We start from the raw sequence: 26,059 nt of genomic DNA, 5'->3' as shown, positions 1-26,059 counted from the left end.
GAGTCGGTAGTGACTCCCAGTGGATAGCACTGCCTGTTTAAAGCCCAGTTAATCACAAACGACTCGACATGAAGGTAGCTAAATCATGTTCCTCTGTTGATACTACTGTCTGTTAGTTAGTCAGACCGGAAGAGTAGAAATAAACGAAGAGTCAGTCGTTTCTAGTTCAGTTCAAATTAGCTAGCTTATAGCTAGACAAGGTAGCTTCTACAGATTAGCTTTAGCTTAGTTAGCTTGCAACAGCTTCTGCTCCTGGACAGCAGTCGCACACCTGGCTGCAGGAGCGCTGTTATCGTTACATGGCTTGTTTTAAAGTTGGTGTTGTGAGATGAGTGAGCCCGGTGGTTAACGTAGCCGCTATCTCTCCCAGGCATGTTGTCCCTGTCTGATAGCTAACATCGACTAGCTTGTATTATGTGGCGTTAACTGGACTGTAGTTGCAGCTCAGTGTCACCGGGTCTAGATTAGCAGGACCAGTCAGGGATTTGTACGTTCCCAGTGTACATGTCTAACTGTGATACGTGCAATAGTACATATTGATTGTGCCCTCTCTTCACTGACATCGATCCTCTACAGGGCTGTCTCACTGACTTTTGAAGTTGTCACTGTCGTGGCTGGTCATCTCACATCCACAATATCCTGCTCAGTGAGACAGTAGATTTCACACGAGTCAATGTTAATTAAAATCTCTCTATGTGAGAGAGAGGCAGCATGAAAAAAGGCGAAAATGATTTAATTTGTGTTAGAAATGCTACTGGAAACGTGTTTACAGCAGCATTAGATAATGTTCCCTTGATGTTTACAGTACTTTAAATTTGGAGAGTCTCATATGAAGTCCTGACTTTACATGAAAGCTTTTACAGAAAGCATGAAAACGTGGTATACAAAACAACATCTCTTATAAAGTGAAGACTCAAATGTGCCTGTTGCACAGATCTGGCCTCTGTTAGTCCACGGAGATGTGCAGGCTAGAAATAGAAAGGTCTATGTTAAATAGTCTTCTGAGAGTTTATTTTTAAGAGCAAACAAAGGTTGGAGGTCAGTGAGAAAGTGAGTCATTGAGACAGAATAACCAGGGGCACATGGGGTTGTTTATGAAATGTATTATTTAGTGTTGGAAACTGTGTCTCTAATGAAATACAAGCTGCCATTAAACTAGCTGCAGACCTTTCTATAAATGGTGTCTGTGGGTGCTCCTCATTTTCACCAAACATTTTTTGCATTTGCATTGCCGTCGAGTCATGCAAAGCCAGCTGCCAAGACAGTCAAATGATTTCTGTACTGCTATCTTCTCAGTAGATTGGAAACACACCGTTTATAACACCTCAGTAACCTAATAAAAGCTAACTGCTGTTGTTTCCCAAAAAGGGTGAATGCTTGTTTCTATATTTACAACTTTTGTAGTGCAGTTGAGGGCTACTGTGATAAGAGTATAAAGAGTGAAATAGGAGTGGTCAGTGTAGGTCTAATCACCTCTTAAAATACTATCCCAGCTTAGATAATACAGGGACTTGTGAGGCTGTCAGCACCAGCAGAGCTGAGCAACTCTTAGCCCAAGAGGACAAACAGTTTGTGTCCTCTTTGATTGCCCCTCCCAGTTCCCCCAACTGTTGCCCCACTAAGTTGAGTGCTGCTGCTCCTCGTGTCGTTTTAAACACAGGTTCCTATGATGTCAGCTTGATGGGATCCAAGTGAGCAACAAAGTGATGGTCTAAGGACTCACAGTCACTGAGGTGCTTGCGCGTGGAATGTTGCGCTGGTCGGTGCACCTAGAAGGAGGGCCACGGAGAGTCAACCATGCTGCTGTGGCGGTGGGGCACAAGGTGTATTCCTTTGGAGGCTACTGCTCCGGGGAGGACTACGAGACACTGCGTCAGATTGATGTGCATGTCTTTAACACAGGTAGGTGGTGAATAGACATATGTAAATATTTATGAAGCTTGTTGCAAATCTAAGAATTCACATATGAGTCTCTTGTTTTCAGCTGTCTTTCTCGGTAGTGACAGCAGTTGGATGGAACTTTATAGTTTATATTTTGCAGTTTACTGACCTGAATAACAACAGTAAATAAAAAAGTCTCAAGAGCACTCAGCAGTGACTTGTCACTGAAAGGCTGTGGAATTTTATCTTAGTACTACATTGGAACACCAGTACATCTATTTTTAATGGTTTATGTTCATACTTATATGCTGTTGGTTTTTGTTTTGTACACTAATTATTTGCATCCTAGTCCAAGTATGTAAAAAGGACCTATGTTGTATTTTAATTTAAGGAGAAACGTATTTGTTATTAATACTAAAAGGTAAAGATAAGAGAGTGTTTCAGAGGTTGCTAAACACTCACCACTTTTTAACGGTAACTCATTACAGCTGGCTTTCCAGTGCAGTTTGTGGAAATCTCTTTGTTAGTTGTTTCGACGTTGTTACCTGACAAACACAGGTGTTGTCTTTAAATGTGGTTCTCTCACTTTCAGAAAACTGTTCCATGTTCTTCCTCTGTCTGTGTGGTTGACCACCTGCTTCAAGACTTTACAACTTCCTGATGTAGCTCTAACCTACATGCTATTGCTTTACCATGAAAAGATGCATAGAACCAAACCTTGATAAAGGTGGCTTTGGCTGATTGAAATGGAAACGGGACCACCCTAGCTATTGTTTCAGTATTCTGTCTTGTCGCTTGCTTTGTGCTCCTTCTCTTTGATGTCTATTTTACAGCAGAGCTTGCTGTCTGTTGAAGTCCTTTGATTTTTTTATGCCCTGTTCTTAACATGTCTGTTTATTTAGTCTCTTTGCTTTTTACCCTTTTAGTATTTCAAAATAAGTTAGGATTTTATTCAGATGCAGTTGCTTATTGTCATACATTAGTTTTAAATAAATGCAGGTGTAGATCCCATAGTTTTTTACAGTTTCTTGTCAGTGTCTAGTCACTGCTGACCCCTAATTTTAGTTGTCCATTTAAACCAATTGCAAATTTATCTTCTTTTACTGCAGTGTCTTTGCGCTGGATGAAGTTGCCTCCAGTGAGGACAGGAGGACATGAGCGTGCCCGCGAAGTGCCATACATGCGTTATGGCCACACAGCTGTGTTGCTGGATGATATTATCTACCTCTGGGGTGGGCGGAACGACACAGAGGGGGCCTGCAATGTGCTTTATGCCTTTGATGTCAGTAAGTAGACCTCCATCTAGCTCAATTTGTTAAGTGATATTTTCAGCTTGCATTTCCTTTGAGATGCACCTGTTTGATGTTAAGATCATCATAGCAAAGAGAAAGAGAGAAAAAAGTCAGAGGCGAAACACCTGCCTAATGTGTGATGTTTTTCTGTTGCACATGACTCGAGTATTGTGTCAACTGTCAATAATGTAAAATGAGAGGTTAGGGCTCTGACAAGTCCTTAGTGCTAATATAAAATGTTTCTTCTTCACAGACACCCACAGATGGTTCACACCGAAGATTTCGGGGACCATTCCAGGGGCAAGAGATGGCCACTCTGCCTGCGTCCTGGGGAAGGCAATGTATATATTTGGAGGATATGAGCAGCTGGTGAGTCTTCATCACTCTTCACTGTTAGACCTGCTCCCTGAAAACTAAAACATGGCTAAATTAATCTCCTTTGCTGGTTTTGCAGGCTGACTGCTTCTCCAATGATATCCACAAGCTGGACACCACCACCATGGTTTGGTCATTAATTAATGCCAGAGTGAGTTAGGACCTCCAGTTCAAACATGTTATTTTAGTTATATTATGTAGATATCATGTGTCCTGAATATTCAAGTCAAAACGGGTTTAAAATCAATACAGAGCATTTACTCAAAGAAACACAAACATAGAATGGACTGCCAGCATGCTCAGTGTTGTTCAAAGGACTGCTGGAAATCAGCGAACCATTGGCTATTAGTGTGGTTGGCAGTACTGTTGCACAATCACCCAGCGGCCGTATTGGCTGAATACAGAGGCACTGCAATGTAATGCAGCTCCCTGGTAGGGGGCCAAGTACAAAAAGCCTCACAGAGGATTATATACACTGCCCTTTTAGGAAATGCCATTTGTGTTTGTGTGCTTTCAACCTGCTCATGCGATAAATGCTTGTTAAGTATATTTTAGACATGGGCACTAGTCCCTAGGGGGGTGCAGGGTGAATTAAGGACATCCTCCACCGGTCCCTTGTTTTGATTAATACCTGATGAAATCCAGTCATGAAGGAGATTACAGTATTCAGCTTACATATTTGGTTACACGTGACCGAATATTTTTTGTAGTCCTTTGGGAAAACAAAACTCCCTGCTGTGCTTTAACTCTTTTTTTTTATTGTTTTACTTTATATTTAGTTTTTTTGTTTTTTTGTTTTTTTTGCTTTTATTTAACTGGTAATTTTTGATTCTAATACTTGCAAATTTCTACAGCCAGTCTATTTTAGGAAATTCCAGTTTCTCCCACAAGATAAAGAGCCTGTTTCTCTGCATAACATTTACAGGAACAATAGCAGGACATTCTGGAAAGAAAGGCGTGTGAAAGGCTTTACCATAACTGTAGACTGGCTAATTGCAAAGGGGGTAGAGGTTTGACTTTGTTAGGCAATTCAATAGAAACTGATCACATTCCACTATTTTATATTGTTTTTTTCATTGTTCTGTAGTAACCACAGACAGTATCAGCTGTATTATTATTCCGAGATAGTGTTCCACTAAGTTCTGTACAATGCACAATATACACACATATAATACAAAGACCAAAAGGGCCTTATGTTTATTGTGACACTAGATGGCGCCATTTAACTGAGCTGAAGTTGCTGTTTAAGAAGCCCCATGTCTGCCAGTGTGAAGGTGGAACCATACCCATGTTATGATGAGCATAGTGTAGTCAGTAGACAGTTTTGTGTCTGTTTCTCCACTGACTTGTGTAAAATTATAACACAAAGTGTTGTATGCACAGGGCTCTCCAGCACGTTGGAGAGACTTTCACTCAGCCACCATCATTGGTACGAAGATGTTTGTGTTTGGAGGGCGAGCTGATCGCTTTGGCCCCTTCCACTCCAACAACGAGATCTACTGCAACAAGATCAAAGTGTTCGATACAGAGACCAACTGCTGGCTGAGCACTCCTTCAACACAGCCATTGCCGGAGGGACGCAGGAGTCATTCAGCCTGTAAGAAATAAACACAGACATGAAATCACCATAATAAACAAATTATCGCTCTTACAAAATTACAAAATAAGAGGATTAAACCCAACAATTAGCTCAGAATGAGAGGAGCAGAAAGTAAGAATGTTGTTTGTTGCGGTGTAGCATTTATGAACTAAGTGTTACAAAGAATAAGTTGAGGAGTTAACTTGCCATTAAACAAATTATTCAAATAATTTGAATCATTAAACACAATTCTCTTAGTTTGAACAGTCTGAAATTATGTTTTTAAGGGGAAAAACTTATATATAAAACTAACATATTAAATGTTATTCAGGTTTTCTTACTGTGATGATTTTATGCAAAAAATAATTTCCCAGTGACCTTTCTCTGTTTCATTCTGAACAGTGATTTGTTTTTTATTGTTTGTGTGTGGGAGTATTAACAGTGTTATTCATTCTGTTTACTTGGTACTAAATTGCATATTTATATTTTCTGTTTCTGTTTTATATTTTCTTATAAAACATGTCCAGCCAAACAAACAGACTACTTTCTGATGTTATATGTATTGTTGTGGTGCTACTGATGACCATGATATACAGCACAATGAAAATGTATTCTTGCTTTTGTTTTCCTTTTTCCCAGTTTCCTACAACGGAGAGCTGTACATATTTGGAGGATACAATGCTCATTTGGATCGGCACTTCAATGACCTCTGGAAATTCAATCCAGGTGAGGAACTATGTATTTACATTATACTGGGGGAAGTAGATCATGTTGCTGTGCAGATATTCTGCTCATTGTGTTATTCCTGACAATGTTTCTTTCCTTCGTGTATAGTCATCTTGTTTTTGACTTTTCTACACTGGTGAATGTTTACCTCAGCACTGGCAGTGCTAAATCATGTTGACCCACTTCTGAGAGTCATGCAGACATTCCTCTTATACCTTATTGCATCATCGTCAGTCTTGTGATAGTGGCTGGCTGCTCCTTTTTCTATTTTGAATGTGAAACACAGATGCCCTGTGTTTCTTCTAGAAATAAATGGAAGAAAATTTGAGAATTTATCATTTTTCTTTGTCTGCTCTTTTGTTCTTTCTAGTAAAAGCATTGTTGTCATAGTTCATGCAACACAATAGGGGGTATTAATTACCATAATTATGTCTTAAATGTTGTTAAAATAATATGCAACACTAGCCTGAAGCGCAGTGCGTTAGTTATTAAAATCCAACTTGAACCAAAGCCTGTTTTCTTGCTACTCTTTCTGTGGCATTCATTGTTATAGAAAATACAGTTGTTCTGTATGGTATTCAATAATGACTGAGATAGACGTACAAGGTGATAGTAGACAGGGCAGATACAGACATGTTATAACACTGTGCTAAGCTCTAATGATCTTTACACTATCCTTTGTCTATCAGATCACAGCGTTAAATATATATTTATAGATAAAGTGCTCTTATGATTTTTTTTTGTGTCCAGGTGAAGTGACCCATTTGATAAATGTGACATCTGCTTATAACTTTTTAAACCCATGCTTTGCAGTCCACTAGATGGCAGCACCTCAGTTATAGACCTAATGGTCCACCAAGGTCTGAATAGCCTGTTGCTATAGAGATGCAATGATGCTGATGGCTCAGAGAGTGCAAAACTACACATTTCATCCTTATATGGAACCACTGAGAGAGCTTCAACATCATCACTCATAATGCACTTTAGCTAAGCAGAAGAGAGGAGTTTCTATTTCTAAAATGTAAAGTGCTTAGATGAAGGTTAGCTTTTGTTATGTTGTTTTCCTCACTTCTTTTAATTCCCTTATTTCTGGGCTTAGGGTTTATATAAAGCAGAAAACTGAATAAATTACAGGCATAATGGGAGGCACTAGTAGGTTTATGTAACTTTAAGCAGGGGGGTAGTTTGTATGTTAACTATGATGTAATCCACACAGATCCAAATCAGTTGTGCCAGAGATTCCTCTGTTGAACTATTTAAAACAAGTCTTTTTATATTAATATATATATATATATATATATATATATATATATATATATATATATATATATATATATATATATATATATATAATATTGTTATCTCAACTATACTCTTGTCTTTTCTGTGCATACTACAGAAGCCTTCTCCTGGAAGAAGGTGGAACCAAAGGGGAAGGGCCCGTGTCCGCGGAGACGGCAGTGCTGTTGTATGGTTGGAGATCGAATCATTCTCTTTGGAGGAACCAGGTCAGGAAAAAAACATTACTACTTGGAACTGTCCTTTCTCTATTATGTTAAACTAAAAAAGATTTTACATGTTTACATATTAATGCAAGCCAATTCAAATAATGTGCAGTGTTGTAATCATAACTCCCATGTAACCTCTCACTCAAACCAAAAAAGGGGAAAACACTTAATTCAACTAGAAAATAATTCTCAGTTGAATTCTTCAATGTTCAGTTATTCATTTGTTTTTTGTTTGATTCACCCTGATGACAACACATGATGATAAAATCACTCGAATGTCATCAGCTTTATTGCTGTGCAAAAAAATGTTAATACTTAAAAGTAAAAAATACTTTAAAGTAAAAGGTTTTTCTGACCTTTGACTTACAGATCCATGGTGTTTATGTTAATCATCCCTCCTTCCATCCAAGGTTTTACATTGAAAAATGTGTTTGTCATATGCTCCACACACCATTTGTTTCTATTTATTTCAGCAGGAGATGAAAAAGGAAACTTGCTAAAATCGGGTAATACATCATAATGTAGAGTATGTTTAATTTATTTTTGTCAAAGTCAGTGTTGTGTGGTATTACAGTTGACAACTCGGACGTTATTGAAAACCTTTGCTTGTCTAAGCATCCAGGTGGTGGTAGAAACACTACATTATTATTAAGACCTGCGCACTGACCACTCTACACGGCCCATCTAAAAAAAAAAAACACACACTCTAATATTTCATTGAACCCTCTTTAGCTTTGATTACGGCACACATTTACTGTGGCATCGTTTTGATAAACCTCTGCAATTTACTCTTATCCGGAGTTACATAGATTTTTTGCCAAGATCTTGTTTTAATGATGGGAGAGTCAGACCGCTGTACAGTCTTTTCTAGCACATCCCAAATATTCTCAATGGGGTTAAGATCTGGACTCTTTGGTGGCCAATCCATTTGTGAAAATGATGTGTCATGCTCCCTGAACTACACTTTCACAATTTGAGCCTAATGAATCCTGGCATTTGAATATGTCCGTGTCATCAGGGAAAAAAAATTAAATAATGGAACAACCTGGTCATTCAGTATATTCAGGTAGTCAGCTGACCTTAATCTTTGGTCACATAACGTTGCTGAATCTAAACCTGACCAACTGCAGCAACCCCAGATCATAGCACTGCCCCTACAGGCTTGTACAGTAGACACTAGGCATGATGGGTGCATCACTTCACTCGCTTCTCTCTTCTTACTCTGATGCACCCATCACTCTGGAACAGGGTAAATCTGGACTCATCAGACCACATGACCTCCTTCCATTGCTCCAGAGTCCAATCTTTATGCTCCCTAGCAAATTGAAGCCATTTATTCTGATTAGCCTCACTGACAAGTGGTTTTCTTAAGGCTATTCGCCTGTTTAGTCAAAATCCCCTGAGGTCCCTTTTGCACTGTGAATGTGGAAATGCTCTTACTTTCACTATTAAACTTAGCTGTGAGTTCTACTGTTGTCTTTTTATGATTTGATTTCACTAAACGTTAAGTCTCAATCTCAAGTTTTTTGTCCATAATTTGACCCTTCTAAAACAGATTAACATCTTTTCCAGGACCACAGGATGTGTCTTCTGACATGGCTGTTTAAGATATGAGAAGCTCCTCGCTCCATCAGTTAGAGTAAAATATTTTGTTGGCAGCTGAAAAATAATCATCCATGTAGTAATTATCCAACGGGAGTCTCTTACCTATTTAGGTAGTTAAATCTAGGTGGTGACCTGTTTTTTTTGGACATGCAGTATACAGTGGCAAGAAAAAGTATGGGCACCCTTTGGGATTACGTGGAGTTTTGCATGAATTGGTCATAAAATGTGCTCCAATCTTCACCTAACTCACAATAATACAAAAACACAGTCTGCTGAAAATAATAGTACGCAAACATTATATGTTTTCATGTTTTTATTGGACATAACATGTAAACATTCACAGTGCAGGGTGGACTTAATAACTGGTTAGCCCATACTTTTTCTTGCCACTCTATATGTAAAATTATTCTGTATGTAATTGGTCACTGCATGTTCTCTCAATGGACTTGTGGTTAAAAAAAAGTGGTATGTTACCACTACTACACATTTAATTTTTAAAAGAGTGCATCATGTAAAACTTTCAGTCTACAAACTGCAGAGACCATTTGTCAGTTTTCTTGCACAACTTACACTTAAGATTTAAACACATACCATTAAACCTCACAAACATATACCCACTCACCCAAGCCTCATTTGATCTATTTTGTAAAAACACATATTCATTTTATTATTTTCCATATCCTTTGTGCAAAAATGTTTTGCATAATTCACCTATGATCTTGGAGAAAACTAGTGTCAGTGTCATCATTGCATGTTTATGGAGGAAGTTTGGCTGGTACTGTACCTCTTAAATCATTATTTACACAAGTGAATTGACCTAAAAAGCCAAAGGGAACTAAGTATGGAATTGTTAATCAATAAGAATTAACATAAACTATTCCAGTGTCAGTGTCTACAAAAACAAATTGCCTACTCTTGACTAAAATATGTGTTCACAATAAAGTAAGAAAAAGTGCTTTGTAAGTTCACAAATTAGCTGGAGACCAGGAATATTTTCAGCTCTTTAAACATTTATTTTCCTATATTTCTACAAAATTGACACAAATCTTTATGAAGCAGAGAAAAGATAAATAATGCTCTGTTTTTTAGTTTGTTTTGTTTTTGCTTTGTTTTTTTTTTTTAAAGTAGTTTGTGTGGAAAGTATGCCAAATGGTGGGTCTGGCTCCTGTAGACAGCAGTCTGTGATGATTCCCTCGTTTGTCGTAAGTCGGTGGTGATTATCTGGGGATTGTAGCTAGTGAGATGCCACTGGGCTGGTGACGGACTTGTGATAGGCCAGTAGCCAGTGGAGTAATGAGGTAGCCAACAGCATTAGCATGGTCCAGAGTAGTCCGGGACCTGGGCTACTCTTATCAGCAAGGCAGTGTTATCAGGCAAGCCCCACTGGGAGAACCTGATAGTGGCGATCGGGAGGCTGTGGATAAGAGACCTCTCAGCTCTACTGCGTCTACAGGACCTCAAGTCCTCAAGGCCTCTGCTGCTGATGAATTTGTTATCCACTGCTCCAGTGACCACCAGATCATGTGGAGCAACACCCTAATACACAAGTGTAATCTTGATTCATCCATTATGCAGAAGCATTATAGCCATTATTAAACCATTAACATTAGTAATGATAATTAGTCAAAAGCACTGTGAGTAATATTTTTACTACAAATACTGTGTTTTTAATGTTCAAATGATGAATTATAGTTGAAAGAAACACATTTGTTGCTTGTAAACAGTATCAATCAAAAGAATCAGTAGAGTCTGTTCATGATGTGAACCTGAGGAAGAGGAAAAAAAAGGAATGAAGAGCTTAAGACAATACTTAGTTTTGAAGCTTGTGATGCGTTGTTTGGTTTCTCGCCAGGATTAGTCCAGGATGGGTTTTTAGGAGTCATGATTTCCTGTTGTGAGCAGATAGGGCTGGGGCTGGAAAAGGGAGTATTTTGGGGGCAACTGGAATGATGGAGGACGCTGGCTGTGGAGAGAAAGAAATCAAACACCACGCAATATCTACAACATCCTGTTCAAGTGTCAGGGCAGCTTTTTCTAAAGGAAACTGGGGGCAGTTAAACTTTTCCACCTTAAGCTAATAGGAGAATCTCGTTTTGTTATTTGTGTTCATAAAGTTAAGAACTTTGTAATACAGCAGTTCATCTGTTGTTTTTAGGCTGCCAAGATGTTTTTTCCCGTTACTGTACAAATTACAGCCTGATCCCTGCAGGCTCTCAGCAAGTTGGCCACACAGATTCTCTTGACCAGTATTGCACGTTTGTTGTTTACATGAGCACATGTAAGCTTCTTATACACAGGAACTCTTATAAGCATGTGCACACACATACTAAGACGTAAAAACCCACTGCAAGCTTCTTCTAATCACCCTGGTTTGTTTGCTTTCTCCTCTACTAAAAAGGTTTTAAGGTTAAATTGGTCTTTTTATTTCTGTCATGATTTGCACTGATTAACATTAGACAGAGCAAGTGTTTTTTTCATTTGACACTACTAATTTAGTGTGAGCATTACCTTCCAAACTGGTCAGTACTGTGTCTTCTGTGTTTATTATTTCTTGACCTAACAACATAAGGGCAGTTAACCGGGCTAAAAAGTTATTGGTGTCTGTCTCAATGCAGTTGACAAATGTTTGCACAGGCCATCATGAATTATTTGCTGGACACCTTGCTTGTGTTCCTTGTGGGGCTCCTCATTTTGTAAAGTCTGACAAGGAAATTGTGTTGAAATTTATGGTCCACGGCTTGTTTTCCTGGGTTGGTTGTCCTTTCAAATTGATCTAAAACAGAACCCCTCTGTTGATATGTATTCGCAGTTTGTTATTTGTTTTACCTGCAGGAATTTGTTCCGGATTAATTTATTGCTTTAGTGAAGGACAATTGAACTATTAACTCCAAGGCCCTCTGCTTGTAAAGGATCTACATTTTGGACAGGACACAAAGATGTTTTAATACTGAAACAATACTGTAAAACAAACATGTACTGCATTAAACAGTATTAAGTATAACACACACAACTACAATATAAACTAGTGTAAATAAAACATGAGCTAACGAGTGCACCTAACCTAATATGTTTGGATTTAGGTTAAATGAGCCATGTTTACACTGGATTTCTTTCTTTTGGTTAAATTAGTTGCTGTTAAGCAGGATATCCCTTATTTCGTGAGTAATGTTTGAGCCACACTTGCACTTCTTTAAGGGTAAATGAGCAGAGTGTGCGTGTGTGTGAATGACAGACTGGGAGTTAGTGGCAGTCTATTGAGTGCCACTTACGTCAGTGTAAACAGGCCTGGTGAGCTGCAGAAAGGCGCGAAATTCTGCCCCATCTCTGATTTATGACCTCAGGGAGCATTCTTTCTCACAGTGTGCAATTTGATATACCCTCAGAGCCTCTGCTACACTCATTTACTGAGACCTGCTCACTACCCCACGAAGGACGACCCGTGCATGACTAACTCCACCTGCACTGACCTTCACCTACACACACAAGCAATGGCCACAATACTTTGCTAAACCCTGTACGTTGCTAACTTTTTTTTTTCCTCACCTTCCAAGGAATTGAAGAGTGAAACAGTTCAGCTGTACATGAAGACAGTGCCACATAGATTATGGATCTCCTGCTGAGCTTATGTTGTCATTGTTGGCATTCATTATACTCTGTGTATAATTGCTTACGAAAAGCCCAGGTTGAGCTAAATTGGGAAGTATTTTGAGCTTGGGAACAGGGCATCCTATGAGGGGCAGGATGTGAACAAGGACATGGCAGATTGGCATGCTGGGACCAGACAGCTAGAAATCTGTGAAGGGAAATCTGGCTCTGGCCCTTGAACTACTTGGACATGACGGCGAATATTCTGTGTATATATATATATATATATATATATATATATATATATATACACATACACACAGAATATATAAAGTATTCATGCCTCTAGAAGCCCACAATGATGACTGCTTTATATTCTCCTTTTGTGTTCACATGTAAAGTGTGATTGAAAGCTTTCTTTTTTGTGTCTGGCAAATGCTGTAAAACATCCCAGTATTCTGTAGAATTCAGATTTTGAGCCTTTTTTGGCCTTCTACAAGTTTTCATAGATTACTAATAATAAGAACTCTACAAAGGGGTTTAAATTGTCTTTCAAATCACAAGAACAGACAGACCAGCCGCCGTCTGAAAATTTCAAAGTGGCCTTTAGCAATGGATGAATCTCTTTGAAGAAATCACTTTGCTTAGGCAGACTCAGGTAATGTATTTAACCCATATGTAGTGGAGGGTGCACAGGTGGTACATCAGATTTTGCAAACTCTATAAAACAACACATTTTGTAGTGTAGGCAGCAGGAGGGAAGTGTGGCCAGTGTTTTCTCTAAGCTAGTGTTCAGTCTGAGGCTGTGGGGCAAAGCCAACACCCCAAACTCCTTATTTCAGAAGGTCCTGCCCTGAGTGGAAAAGATGGCAGTGATTGTAAACTGCATCCCTGGGCTTCAAACCAGCTCCATTACAAAAACTTTGATGACACCCTATTACATCTACAATATACAGAATGTAATCCATAGATAACTTGAGTGGGAGCGTGATTATTGGTTGTAAATGTGTCCATTAATTTAATTAGCTTTGTCTATTACATGGAACTATCAAAGACCCACAAACAAACTTCTGCAGTTAGCTTCTGGTGCTTTGCATCAATAACCTTGTATGTCCTTGTTAATTTTCAGTTCACCTGAGCCAACATGTGACTTTGTTCTTGATTGTGCTTTTAGGACATTGTGTTTTTGAGTCTCTTCAAAAGGAGAAACTGTGTTATGATTTCAAAAGTCACAGTGCTTCATGATTCACTTCCTCTGGTTCAGAATTTTAGTCAAATTGCAGAAGCTATTGTAGGTCACTGCTGAGATTTCCTAGTGGTAGTAGTAGTGATCAGTACAGAGGATATAGTAGGACAGTAGGATAGTCAGTCCCATTCCATCACTCTCTCATTTCCGGTCCAGTGTGTGTTTGCTTGTGTCTGGGTATATTCACATGACTTAATGACTCACAGCTTGTCTTGTCAAGCTGACGTCAGAGTGGTAAACATACACGAACACACATGCTTACTTTGCTTTGCCAGCCTTAACGCATGTGTTCCATTTGGCAGTCTGCAAATCTGCTGTGCACTTTTACAGAAGCTGGAAAGCGTTTTTGTGCCGATTCTAACATTAGATGCAGAAACATATGTGGTCATTAGTTTTTATTGTAGGGAATTTGAAATATAGAAGTGGATATAATTTTTTTATAACCTATTTTAATATTCAAACAGACTTAATTTGTCAGTTTCCTGACATCGTTAAGGAGAGTGTGTGGCTGCTTTAGTCTGAACATAGCAAAGGTTAAGTGGTCTCCTACATTACCTGCTATGTGGGAGACCACATAGCAGGTAATCTCAGTGGTAGCCAAAACATTCCAGCTCAGAACCTCTTGTTTAATCCACCAAAATCTCGCCATGATATTTAATCTGTGTGGTATTTAACTCGTCATATACTAACCAGAGAGCTGCATAGTTGAGTGATTTTGTTTAATAGATCGAAAGGTCAAAAGTCTGGTGCCTCTATATCACCTACAAGGGCATTTTGCAACTTATCATCGGCTAAAAGGGCTGCTGCTGTGATAGTCCAGCTGGTTTAACTATGGCTAGTTATCACTGTTGAAACTGAGAGTTCAGATGTTAGACTAAACACAACATTGAAGCAAGGCAGAACTATTTGTAAAGTATTGTATTGTAATGCTAGGTATTGTATGAAAATCCCTCTTTCAGTTTAGATTTTTGTTTACTATCAAAGTAAAAAAAAACAGCCCTTATTGTGGCCTTACGGAAACCCATAATATCTTAAAACCTGTCTCCATGGAAACATATCTATCAACACCACACAGATTTTGATGCCACACACACATTGTCGTTTGGCCTTCAGTGTCAAAGGGTAGGCTGCAGAAGTTTCCTTTATTAATTGTCTGTGTGCATGTGCTTGTGTGTTTAGTATGTCTGAGATAAACCTGTCAAACAGTGGAGGTGACCCCAACAGGATATGGGGCATCCCGCACGTGGCGGGACAAGACCTTGGGGCAGCACAGCAACACTGTGATTTACTCTTCAAAGACAAGCTCATGATAGTATTTCATCTGCATCTTAACCCTCCTTAACCCACTAACAGGCTGTATACATTAAGGTGTCATAGGGTTGAGTGTTACACAGCAGCTCAAATAAACAACCTGCATAGGTGACGCTTTGTGATGCTGTTGTTGTTCACGTAAACTGACATGTCTAAATAGTAGTAGTTTGACTTTTGATTTACTACTGCCATTACAAGCACACCTCCTCTGTAGGACAGTGCCAAGGTATGTGTGTTTTATATAGTACAGAAATTATTTTACAGGAGGTGTGGCTGTTTGTTCACAATTAGCAAACTATGATTAAACAATACTGCTTGCCACTGAAATATATTTACTCTGAAACTCTTCAAGCCTTTTGTTAATGAAACAGAATGGTCTGACATGAGAGCAAATAATTGTAGCAAGAAAAGAGCATTATATGAGGAGATAACCATTTAGCTGCTTTATTAATGAGCTAATATGAAAGATGGCAGGAGTGCCTACATGTACTAAACTGTGGTCTGTAGTTGCTTTATGTTTTGTCAGGTTTTTCACATGCAGGTGGCTAACCTTGAGTTCTGTTCTTAGGAACTGCAGGTGTACAGTGGGGCTAAAGAGGAAGTAACTTATTTTTCTACAAATGAATCTGTCAGATATAGAGAAGTATTTGACAACCTTTAGACCTCCTCCTGTACATTAACCAGGTGTGTTCAAGGCCATGACACATTATTTAATGTCTTCTTCCTCAGTTTAAAGGCAGCAAAACGGATAGCAACCTGTCTTGAACTAAATTTGTCCTAGTAAAAAGGACAATATTTTTTATTTGCTTGAGATTTGCTGGCCCAATTTTTCTCTCCAGTACATCACCAAGTCCAATTACATTTTGTCCACAGGAGTTGCAATCTGAGATGCATGCTTCACTGGTGGCTGGCATCTTCTCTGCCTAATCTTAAGTCAGGCGTCTCTCTCTCTGGGAGCCAGCTGTAGTTTGTGTCTCACCCTCTGCATGGGGGTTAGGTCTGGGCAGCTACAGGTCTTAATCCACTGTCCAGCCACTGCCCAGGAGGGGGCACAGATATCTTGGTAAGATGAGGTGAGACAGTAGAGATTAAGTGAAAGAAATGGTTGGGAATCTATCACTCTGTGATAACTAAGTCAGTTGGATTTGTTTGGGAAAGTTTAGCTCCAAACCCTAACAAATTATGCAACAGTCCAGTAAAACCCTTTATCATATCTGTAGGATCTGTTATTTATTCAAAATAGCCTTGCTTCTCTGGTAACAGTAAAAGTAGAGGGCAGAAGACTTTGTATCTGCTCGGATGCATATCATCCATGCATATAGTTAAAATTGTATTTTAATCCTTTGAATAAGGAAATCTTGATGTTATCTTTCAGTTTTTTAATTGAAAGATAATCACCCTTTCAGTGTCTAATCATTGTATCATTAATGCAGTATTTAATGTGTTGCCTATTAATTAAGAAGAAACTTAAAATTACTGTGTTTGTTGTTTTTTTTTTTTGCTTGTTGTATTTATGTTTTCTAAAGTACTACTGAAATGATTTGATGCATGTCTGGCCATCCTGATAAGGTGCACTGCAGGAAGTTGTAGTGCATGATGAGTTCCTGTGAGGTAGATGGTTCTGAAGGACCAAAGTTCAATAGGAAGTGGGGAAAGAAGAAGAATGCAGATCGTATCTCTCCTAAGAATGAGGATATAGCCAATGAAGCCAATGAAAACATGACTATGACAGGACGGGTCTTACACCACTCTTTAGGAAACAGAGGTGTCACTGGTGGAGTTTCTGAAAGTCATTTGCAAAGTCTGTGGGCAATTAAACTCTTGGACACTTGAGACAATTTAGAGTGTTCCCAGGCTCTGTGGCGTTTCCTTCATTAGTTTTAGGACAGTAGTTCAGCTCTTTCTTCTACCGTTTTTGAGACCTCGGTTTGGGAGATAATGAGGTGGAGCAGGCAGTGCATTACTAGAAAGGACTGGCAATTGGGTGATTAGACACCCTCATTGAGTGTTGTTTGAAATAGCAACCAGTGTTTTTCTTAGTGGGGGGAGCAGCATCACTCAGGCCTCATTCAGACTGGGAACCACTGCTGCTGTAGGGGGAGGAGCACTTCACACATAGTGATACTTTGCTGATCGAGTAACAAAACGACCCATTAAACACCAGGATGCCACATAAAATCCCGCTCTGTGGTTTTGCTGTGTCCAACTTCTAGTAGTCTTTTAGACACCTCTTACCACCCCCTTTTCTCTTCCCCTCTCTCTGTGATCTCCTTCAGGCTCTCCAATAAAGCATTACTGTACCCTAATGTTGTGCCGAATTTCACACCCAGGCTGACATTATCCATGAGCATGCGAGAAAGCCTTCTCCCAGGGGATGTGATCTTCATTTCTCTTGTTGGTCCTGTTAAAGCATCCTCTTATCTGCACCCTTTCACGCGTCACCATCCAAGGCTAATACTCTCTCTCTCTCCACGTGAGCTCACACAGTAGTCGACAGCTACTGCAGTGTGCTCTTTAGATAGAGATGCTACTTTTCATTACTTCTTTAATGGAGACGAACTGTTGACGTTGGCCTCTCTTCTAAAAATACAGGATCCAATGTAACACATTTAGATGTTCTCTTAAGCATGTGTGTGTGCATGGTGTATGTGAAAGAGTACTTGGCTATAAACATGGAAACATAGTGACAACTGTAATAGATCCAGACTCACTTACACCTCCACTCATTCACTCAATTAATGTTATAACCATCCAACCAGTGCTGATGATGAGCCTGTGCCTCTGACTCAGTCTAGGTTTTCCATGTGTGGTAACCTCAGGTTGGGTTTCTGAGAGCGAGAACTGGGTCAACCTCATTCAAAATAAAATGGGAAATACCTTCCTGTCTAGATAGGGCACTCCTGAGAGTTTATGGTTCTGAATGAGACAACACTTTATTTGCAGCAGGCCAGAAGCCTCCCAAAGGTCTGGCTGTAGCCTCAGGCAGACCAAACCAAACTGACCTCGGCACACAGATGCAGCAGTACCCCTTGTACCTCAGTCGCTTTTTATTGTCCTTTTTTCATATTTCTCATGTTGTTTTCAGATCTTTTGTAAAATTGTAGCATGCATTTTGGTATTTGCTTATATTTCTATCTCCTCTACTGTTACTGACAATCATGTTTTCTCTATATCGAGACACTGAAAACAACAATTTTCAGGACTTTATAAAATACTATTTTCATTACTGCAGGAATGTTAAATCCAGCAGTGCACCGCAGGTTCAGAGGTCTGATCATGACCGGGGCCTGAGTGGTTGAAGGTATTCTGATAAAGTCCCGTGCTGTAAGCCCGGGTGGATCACCTCCTGGGGGGCAGGGTGCGTAATGACTTCCACAGCTGGTCCCTTGGGACGACAGTGCTCGTGCTCTGCACCTCTCGTGGCCACTTTAAGACACCACCATGTTTGTTTAGGGAAGATTAGCAACGTAAAACCCTTACAACATCCTGAACACGCAGCGAAAGGGAGAACCGATATAGAGGACAGCAGGAAGGAGAAATAGAAATGGATGGATGAAGAGATGATGGAGAATATATTATCCTCAGCAAGTTTGGGCAACAATGAAGATAGAAATAGAAAAGGAATAATAAATGATGCCATGCAATTTTAAACAAGTAGTTCCTGCTTGACTGCTTCAGCTGTACTGTAGTGGTGTGTGATGTCTCTGGTTGGACACATGCCAGTCACTGGCCAGTCCATGAGTAGCAGAAAGCATCTCATGAAGCTGTTCTTACAGACTAAACCTAGCTGCCAAATCTCTGTTATTATCCATGACAGATATTTTGGGCACAAAACATCTTGGCAAATGACCCTGTTTGTATGAAGCTGTCCTCTGGGCACTTTAAAACTGAAAAGTGCATTTTTATCTGCTAATCTGGACAGGTCCCTTGGTACACTGTTGTTATGGATATAAAACGATGATGTGCGAGGAACATTTACAGGAATATACTTACTGCCATGTGGGAATAAATCCTCTTGAAAGCATTTATTCAGCTCTCAGAGTGTGGCTTGTAGCTTTCAGCTGCGTTTTTAATACAGTATTCTTTAATCATGTTTTGCATTTTAATTAATTTGTTAATTGATAAAATATGGTGACTCAAGAGAACTGTGATACAGCTAGGCTGCTGAGCTGTAGTGCACAAGGTGGGTCACAGGTGTGTGCTTAGCTGTGGCAGGAAACAGATGTGCAGTGATAACAACGGCTGCACAGGTCTGGTAGACTATCAGCACGAGCCAGCACGCCGTCTCACTGCAGTGCTCAGCTTCCTGTGGGCTTAAATCATGCCAGCCCATGATAAGGAGAGGAGAGCACTGTGTGTCAGGCACTGCTGATTTTAAGAAGAATCTGTGGCTCACTGATTATGAACCTTAGTGATTAAGGAAAGATTACAAAGTTAATATAGGGAAGCCTGTTGGTAACTAATTGTGGGGAATTCTACGACCTACATAAGGGAAGAAACAATGGAAGTTGCCCCATTACAGACTTGGCCTGCTTATGCAAACACAAAGTTTAAGACTTTTATTGCCATCCCCTTTGACCGCTTGCACACAGTCTTTCAAGGGATTTTTGTTGACCGCTCTCATCTTACAAAAACATGTTGTTTTCTTTACAGCCCCTGTCCAGAGCAAGGAATGGGGGATGAATTTAATCTCATGGATCATTCAGACCTGTACATCTTAGACTTCAGTAAGTATTCTTGTGTCTTTGGTCAGAAGCTGTCCCGTCTTTTAAATTAGTGTCTAAAATGCTAAAATAAAAAAAGTCTACATATAAACACCCATAATGTCCTTGTAAAAAAAAAGTATTTTCAGCCATCTTTCTTTGTGAAATAAGATTTCCAACAGCCTCTTTATTATATTTTATTATAGCAATGCCTTCCATACAGCCCAGCCTTGTCTCTCACCTGGTCTAGTATGCTAGGCCTTGGCCCTGCTCTGTGCTATCACATGGGACACTTCCGTCTCATGGACTACCAAATATAGCCATATCTTCCTTGCACTGGGGTAGCCTGTAATGCTGTCAGGTCACAGTTAGGATTTGTGTAGGTGGGCTTTCACTGGGACACAGGGGCCGTAAGGGACTGGCAGTACCCAGTGACTTCCCCTGTGACACACGCCTCCACGTGTCAGTCGCGTGTGCCTTCACACTGTTTATCTCCGAACATATGGTGGAGCATCCGTGGTGGTGATGGTAATTGAGAGGGAATTTGTAATTGGTATTAGGAAGCAGACTTATATTAAGATGACTTGTTTACTTTACTTGTTTACTTACGACTGAACTCTTACATTATCATTTTCTGCATGTCATTGTGTGTGAATAGTGTTGTTTGTTTCAGCTGTTGTTCTGTAGCATGATATGAACAGATCAAGCAGGATTTTTACATCATGGAGAGCAGATCTAACCCCTTTCATTTACAGATTCTTAGATTTGACCTGCACCTCGGATAATTTTGAATTCCCACAGCTAAAATAGATATTCTTAGCCTGGGTATGATTGGTGTCTATGACGAGTCTGTGACTCATTACACCATCTTTTCTTCTTTTCAGGCCCTAATTTGAAGACATTATGCAAAATAGCTGTTATCCAGTACAGTCTGGAGCAGTCAGGACTCCCACATGATATCAGGTCAGACAAGCATCCTCTTCTCAAACATTAGTACTGTTTTGTTGTGGAACTAACATATTGTTGTTCATGCTGTTTGTATTCTGCTTGTCATTGTTGCCACCACCCTGTCTCTCTCAGTAATGAGGCAGCTTTTCAAAGAGGCTAATTATGACTCATTATCCCTAATGTAGCCAGTATAAGCTTTACTAAGGGTTTTTTTTTACTTGACTATAAGTCCCTACAAAGTTTGTTCATAATTATATTATCCTCCAACTAATAGTTTGAAGATTTGTGTGTAAAAAATAATCAGACTATCATGATGAAACATTAGTATAGCTGTTCATTGTCTGTGAACCCATGTGCAGTTTGCATAAAATGTACACTGAGATGCAGCAGAAAATAAGAAGAGATATAAGAAAGATAGAAGACAGATACAGAGCACAGTGTTCAACAAGGTGGTGTATATATATATATATATATATATATATATATATATATATATATATATATATATATATATATATATATAACTTCATTAAAAAAATGAGTTGCGTCTTCACACAATTTCAAATTTAACATCTGTGCTTTAAAAAATGATATGATGATGAAAATGTGATAATGATTCAAAGTTTTCCTATATTCTTAATTAATTATTAATGTGACACAGAAGAATACCAGCTTTACATCCTTCGACATAAGGAGGCCATTTCTCACAAAAGCTGCTGCTTTAGACAGCTAGTTGTTGAATTATCGATTATCTCCGTGTTGTAGTTAATGTTAATGACGCTAATGGTTCTGTTTCATCACAGCCAGACAGGATGTAACAGCATTAGTCACTGCCTGAGTAGCTTACTCTTAGAAAGCGCCAGCGATTCGTCTTTACTCAGCACTTCCTCTCATCTCCTACTTGAGTTGCTAGTGTGCAGAGATGCAGACGTGCACATACACACATAGATATATTCTAAAATTGTGAAAAAGATGGAGATCTTAAATATGACTGAAACATAAATATCTGTTTGTGCAGTAATTTAGACATACATATATTTTATATCATCAGACATAAGGGATTCAAAGGTTTGAGGGCATCTCTTTGGTTTGTTGTGACATTGTACTAATCAACGTTAACTTTGCTAAGCTAGATTTTAAAACATGTATTGGTGAAATACATGTGTTCATGTGTTTACAGTACAGTTTGCCAGCTGCCTGTGGTATATTGAAGTGGTAAAGTTTTAAATTGGCAGGTTCACGTAATTTAAAATGCATGTAATTGTATTTTGTCCATTAATGTATATCATAATATTTATACTAAATATTTCTCAAGTGAACTTAATGGCTAGACTTTGGATCTTTTTTAACTTGATACTAATTACCCCTCATTGCCTTTTATTTCTCTTGCATCATCACTGCCACCTTGCACGCTTGCCCACTTTTGCGTTGTGTTTCTAACCCTTATCGGGTTTTCAGTGGGGTCACAGGGCTCTGGTTAACTCCCTTTGGCCCTCACTGGCATCTCCAGGTCCAGTGCCAATCTCACCTCTTAAACACAAACGTGCACAACAAAATAACGAACAAAGCAATTGAGAGGGAGTGAGTGTGAAACCAGAGCCAGTGATAACAATCTGGAGCTCAACCTCTGACCTGTCATCAGGTCAGCACTAGACCCTGTTGTCAGCCCCTGCTCCTGGTTCTCATGTTACAGTGGGGCCTCCTCTCATCCTTGTCCACATCATAGGCGTTCACGTTGACAAGGGGGGCACAGGGTGAGAGCAAATGTCACACAATCGCATGATTGAGTGTCGGTGCAGTAGATTTTTACTTTCTTGGATATTTTAAACCACAGAAGTCTGTATTCAGTCAGAATCAGGAGAAATGTTACAGTAGGAAGAAGATTGTGATGTAAATACACTAATTTTCCTGAAATCTTAAAGCCATCTATCTATCTTACAGGTCGATGTTCAGCTGAAATCAAGTGTTACTATAAAAAAAACATCATCTGAAATAAACATTTTTATTAGAAACTTTTCTGTTCTTCTCTGCAGGTGGGAACTGGCAGCCATGACCACCAACAGCAATATCAGCAGGCCTATCTTCTCCTCCCATGGTTGACGCTGCTGAATCTAAAGCAGAACTAGAACCTTTTCAGGACAGTGGGCTTTTATCTTTCTAATCACTGGCGCTCTGAGGGACTGATTATGCAGAGTTTGGAACTGTATCTGATTTATTTTCTCACATTCTCCAAGCAAAAACTCTCATTACTGACCAAAATACCCTGCGTATAAACTTCCTTGGACACCAGGATCTGAAACACAGGTTATGTGAGACAGAAATGGTTGACGTTTTTTTCTCGTTTCTAGCCTCTCTAGGAATCCAATCAGCCTATGATAATCATAGACTTCTAATCTTAAGCACAGGAAGAGAGAGACCTCCAGCCATTGGTGTTGAGAGCTAACCTCTTTGTAGAGGGTGCCATCCGGACGTCACACTCAACAGGTCTCTCTGAAGAAATAAATGTGAACCCTCTGCTCCAGATATAAAAGAGACTGAGATGGTTTGAGTTTGTATATCTTGCAGCTCTAACTTGGTCCTTAAACTATGTAAACCTACCGTGTCCACTTGTGGCAAACAAATCTGTTGTACACAGTGTTTGGAGTGGACAGGGCTAACCTATGACTTTGGTGTTACGTGCAAGGAGACATAATATTCAGTCAGTGTCGTAATGCTTGCAAAAGGTTCTGTTTGACTGGTTTTCACGGCTTAGCTTTATCCCTACTTCCCTACATCATAACTTGGCTTGGCACCCCATCACTCTCAAAGGTTGTTTTCAAGGCACCTGACAAAAGCAGTCTGCCTTTTAAAATCGGTCTACCTCTCTCAATAACATGAATCTAACTATACATATATAACTTCCCATTTAAGATGCATCTTCTTCTCTCTATTTAAAAAATGGGGGAAAGTATTTATGGTCGTCTTTTATTCTTCCAAGAAATCTGCAGTCACTAAAGAGTGTGATCCACCTGCCGGTCCACCCCCACATCCCTGTAGTGTGTTTTTCAGTGCCAAATGTGGAGGAGAATTATGATGCAAATGTATACTCTTTTCTAGCACATGGTCCTGTCCAGTCCATGCCTACATGCAGTTGTGGCTGGAGTTTGCCACTAATATTCATAGTGTAGCTCCTCTTGTAGACAATCCTACGAGTCAAACAGCATTCATATACTGTCCTTGTGACCTTCTTATTCACTACATGGAGAAATAACTGCTGAATCTGAGCAGATATGTCATAAGGGCTGTAACTAGATAACTCACTACACAGCTTGAAAATGATTTGGAATAATTCAAATTGGGGGTGTTTGTTTTTATTTTGTTAAGACCCATTGCAAATTTTCTAATGAAGCTTTGAAAAATTGGTAAGAGTGGTGGTAATATTTGTGATGTTCTGTTTTATTCAATTTAATTAAAGGATAAAGTTGGTGATATTCTACATTTTTGATTTTGTTGACAAACTCCCTAAATGGACATAAAAGTGCACTGTCCTTGGCTCCTAGTCTACTAGGGTTCATTCTAATCCACCTGGGATTTGTAGTTTTGGATTTTCATGCTATCAACAATAAAAATTACTCTACTACTACTCAAGCAGGAGCAAATATAACATGTTTTGACTATTTTCAAATGCAGCTATAGCCCATTTGTTAGTACTTGTGCAGTGCATAATTGTGTTTGAAATTCTACAAAATAAGATATAAAAGGCTTTGAATTCATAGTTAATACTTATTTTATTGTTGGTTTTAATTGACAATGCGAAAAATTTAGAATATCACCCAACTTTAACACTAATAACAGGTAACATGGCATGATGTTTAAATGCATGACGAGGTGAGGGGGAATATACTGTCAGGATATTTGTTATTAATGCTTCTTTTGTATTTTAACATCTTCTTCTACTTCTATTCCTAAATTTGAGACGTGAATCAGAACAGTGTCAATTTCTGAGCTGCATCACTGCTTTTCAGACGTAGTCTTTGGGACCAAGTGTGTTTCTGTCCTGCCAGATAGTTAAATCTCCTCTCTATCAGTCAGTCCCTGATTAGCTGGTTAGCATAAAACCCAGCAGGGCTCTGGGTCCCAAACATCAGGACTGACCAACACTGACCTTCATAGTAAATGTTTACAGATCTGTGTATTCGATTTAAGACAGTGTGTAAAACAATCGAAAATGCAAGTTGAAGTCACCAGATAACTGCACTAAAGCCAACTGTGGCATGTCAGGCCTTACAGAGAGGAGGTGTTGATGCTGCTTTTCGCCTAAGTAGACTCCACAGGTTGAGACATTTGCCTGCCCAAACCAAGTGTGAATTTTACTTACAGACCGGTGGTGCCAATGGGACTCGGCGAGTCTTACTTACTCTGAACTGCATATGCACAAGGACATTTCACGCTCCTGGGATTCTTCAGTACTCCACTTACTTGGACTGTACAACAGCTAATGCAGTGATACCACAGGGAAGCTAATCTCCATACAAAAGAACTTCTAGTGAACAAATCAAACTGCTTGTGACACCAAATGACTGTCTTCAAACCTGATTGTCTTTTCTCCCTTTCTAACGTGGTGTGCAAGTTATTTTTATTCAGGATTTTGGGCCTTTTCTTGTTGCGTGTGAAGATTATGGGTGATGGTATTTTCAGTCGAGACCTTTTCAGGAATATGAAGTAAATGATTATGTAGACACTATGGTCAAAAATAAAATACCTGCACAACAACTTTCCTCAGTGATGGTCACTCACGTAACCCCAGGTAGCCAACGCTAACACCAAGTGTTGGTTATTGAGCCTAAATATTTTGGTGTGGATTGTGTGACTTTTTCTGTAATAACTTAATTTAGGAAATAGTAGATCAAACTCCAAAGGGTGACTATCAAAATACAAAATAAAAAGCAGTTGTCAACCAAGAAAAATGCATCATTAGTTCATAGCTATGTGCTCACAATCAAGTTATTCAGTATGAGTAGGATTATTTGCCAATCAGAATTATGTGACCAGAATGATTTCATACCAACAAGTGTATTCTATATTTAGGGCTTACAGTATGTGAATTAATAATTCATCAACAACAAAGAATGCTTGGGGAATAAAAGAGAACAAGTAAGAAACGTATTTGGATTCATTTAACACCAGTGCAGGCTCCCTATGCTTATTTTTTATTTTAGATTTTATACATTTTTAGAGGAGACTCTGTATCTGTAGATGTTGGTCTGGACTTCCTGTGCAATATCCTTTATAACTGTATCAACAATAAATCTGAAACCATT

The 26,059-nt window shown here is 39.2% G+C and overlaps 1 protein-coding gene across 1 annotated transcript; it reads left to right on the top strand.

The window, feature by feature from the left end:
- Positions 1–26,059, top strand: klhdc3 (kelch domain containing 3). Its single transcript, XM_026355410.1, has 11 exons — positions 1–74; positions 1,661–1,902; positions 2,991–3,167; positions 3,427–3,542; positions 3,628–3,699; positions 4,932–5,145; positions 5,767–5,853; positions 7,253–7,361; positions 19,762–19,835; positions 20,696–20,774; positions 22,793–26,059. Exons 2-11 carry the CDS (start codon positions 1,749–1,751, stop codon positions 22,857–22,859), a joined length of 1,149 nt encoding a protein of 382 aa, XP_026211195.1. The 5' UTR covers positions 1–74; positions 1,661–1,748; the 3' UTR covers positions 22,860–26,059.

Source organism: Anabas testudineus, chromosome 15 (genome assembly GCF_900324465.2).
Source record: "Anabas testudineus chromosome 15, fAnaTes1.2, whole genome shotgun sequence".
Classification (NCBI taxonomy): domain Eukaryota; kingdom Metazoa; phylum Chordata; class Actinopteri; order Anabantiformes; family Anabantidae; genus Anabas; species Anabas testudineus.
Note: the sequence above shows the minus strand (reverse complement) of the source record. Positions and strands in the feature narration are given on the sequence as shown.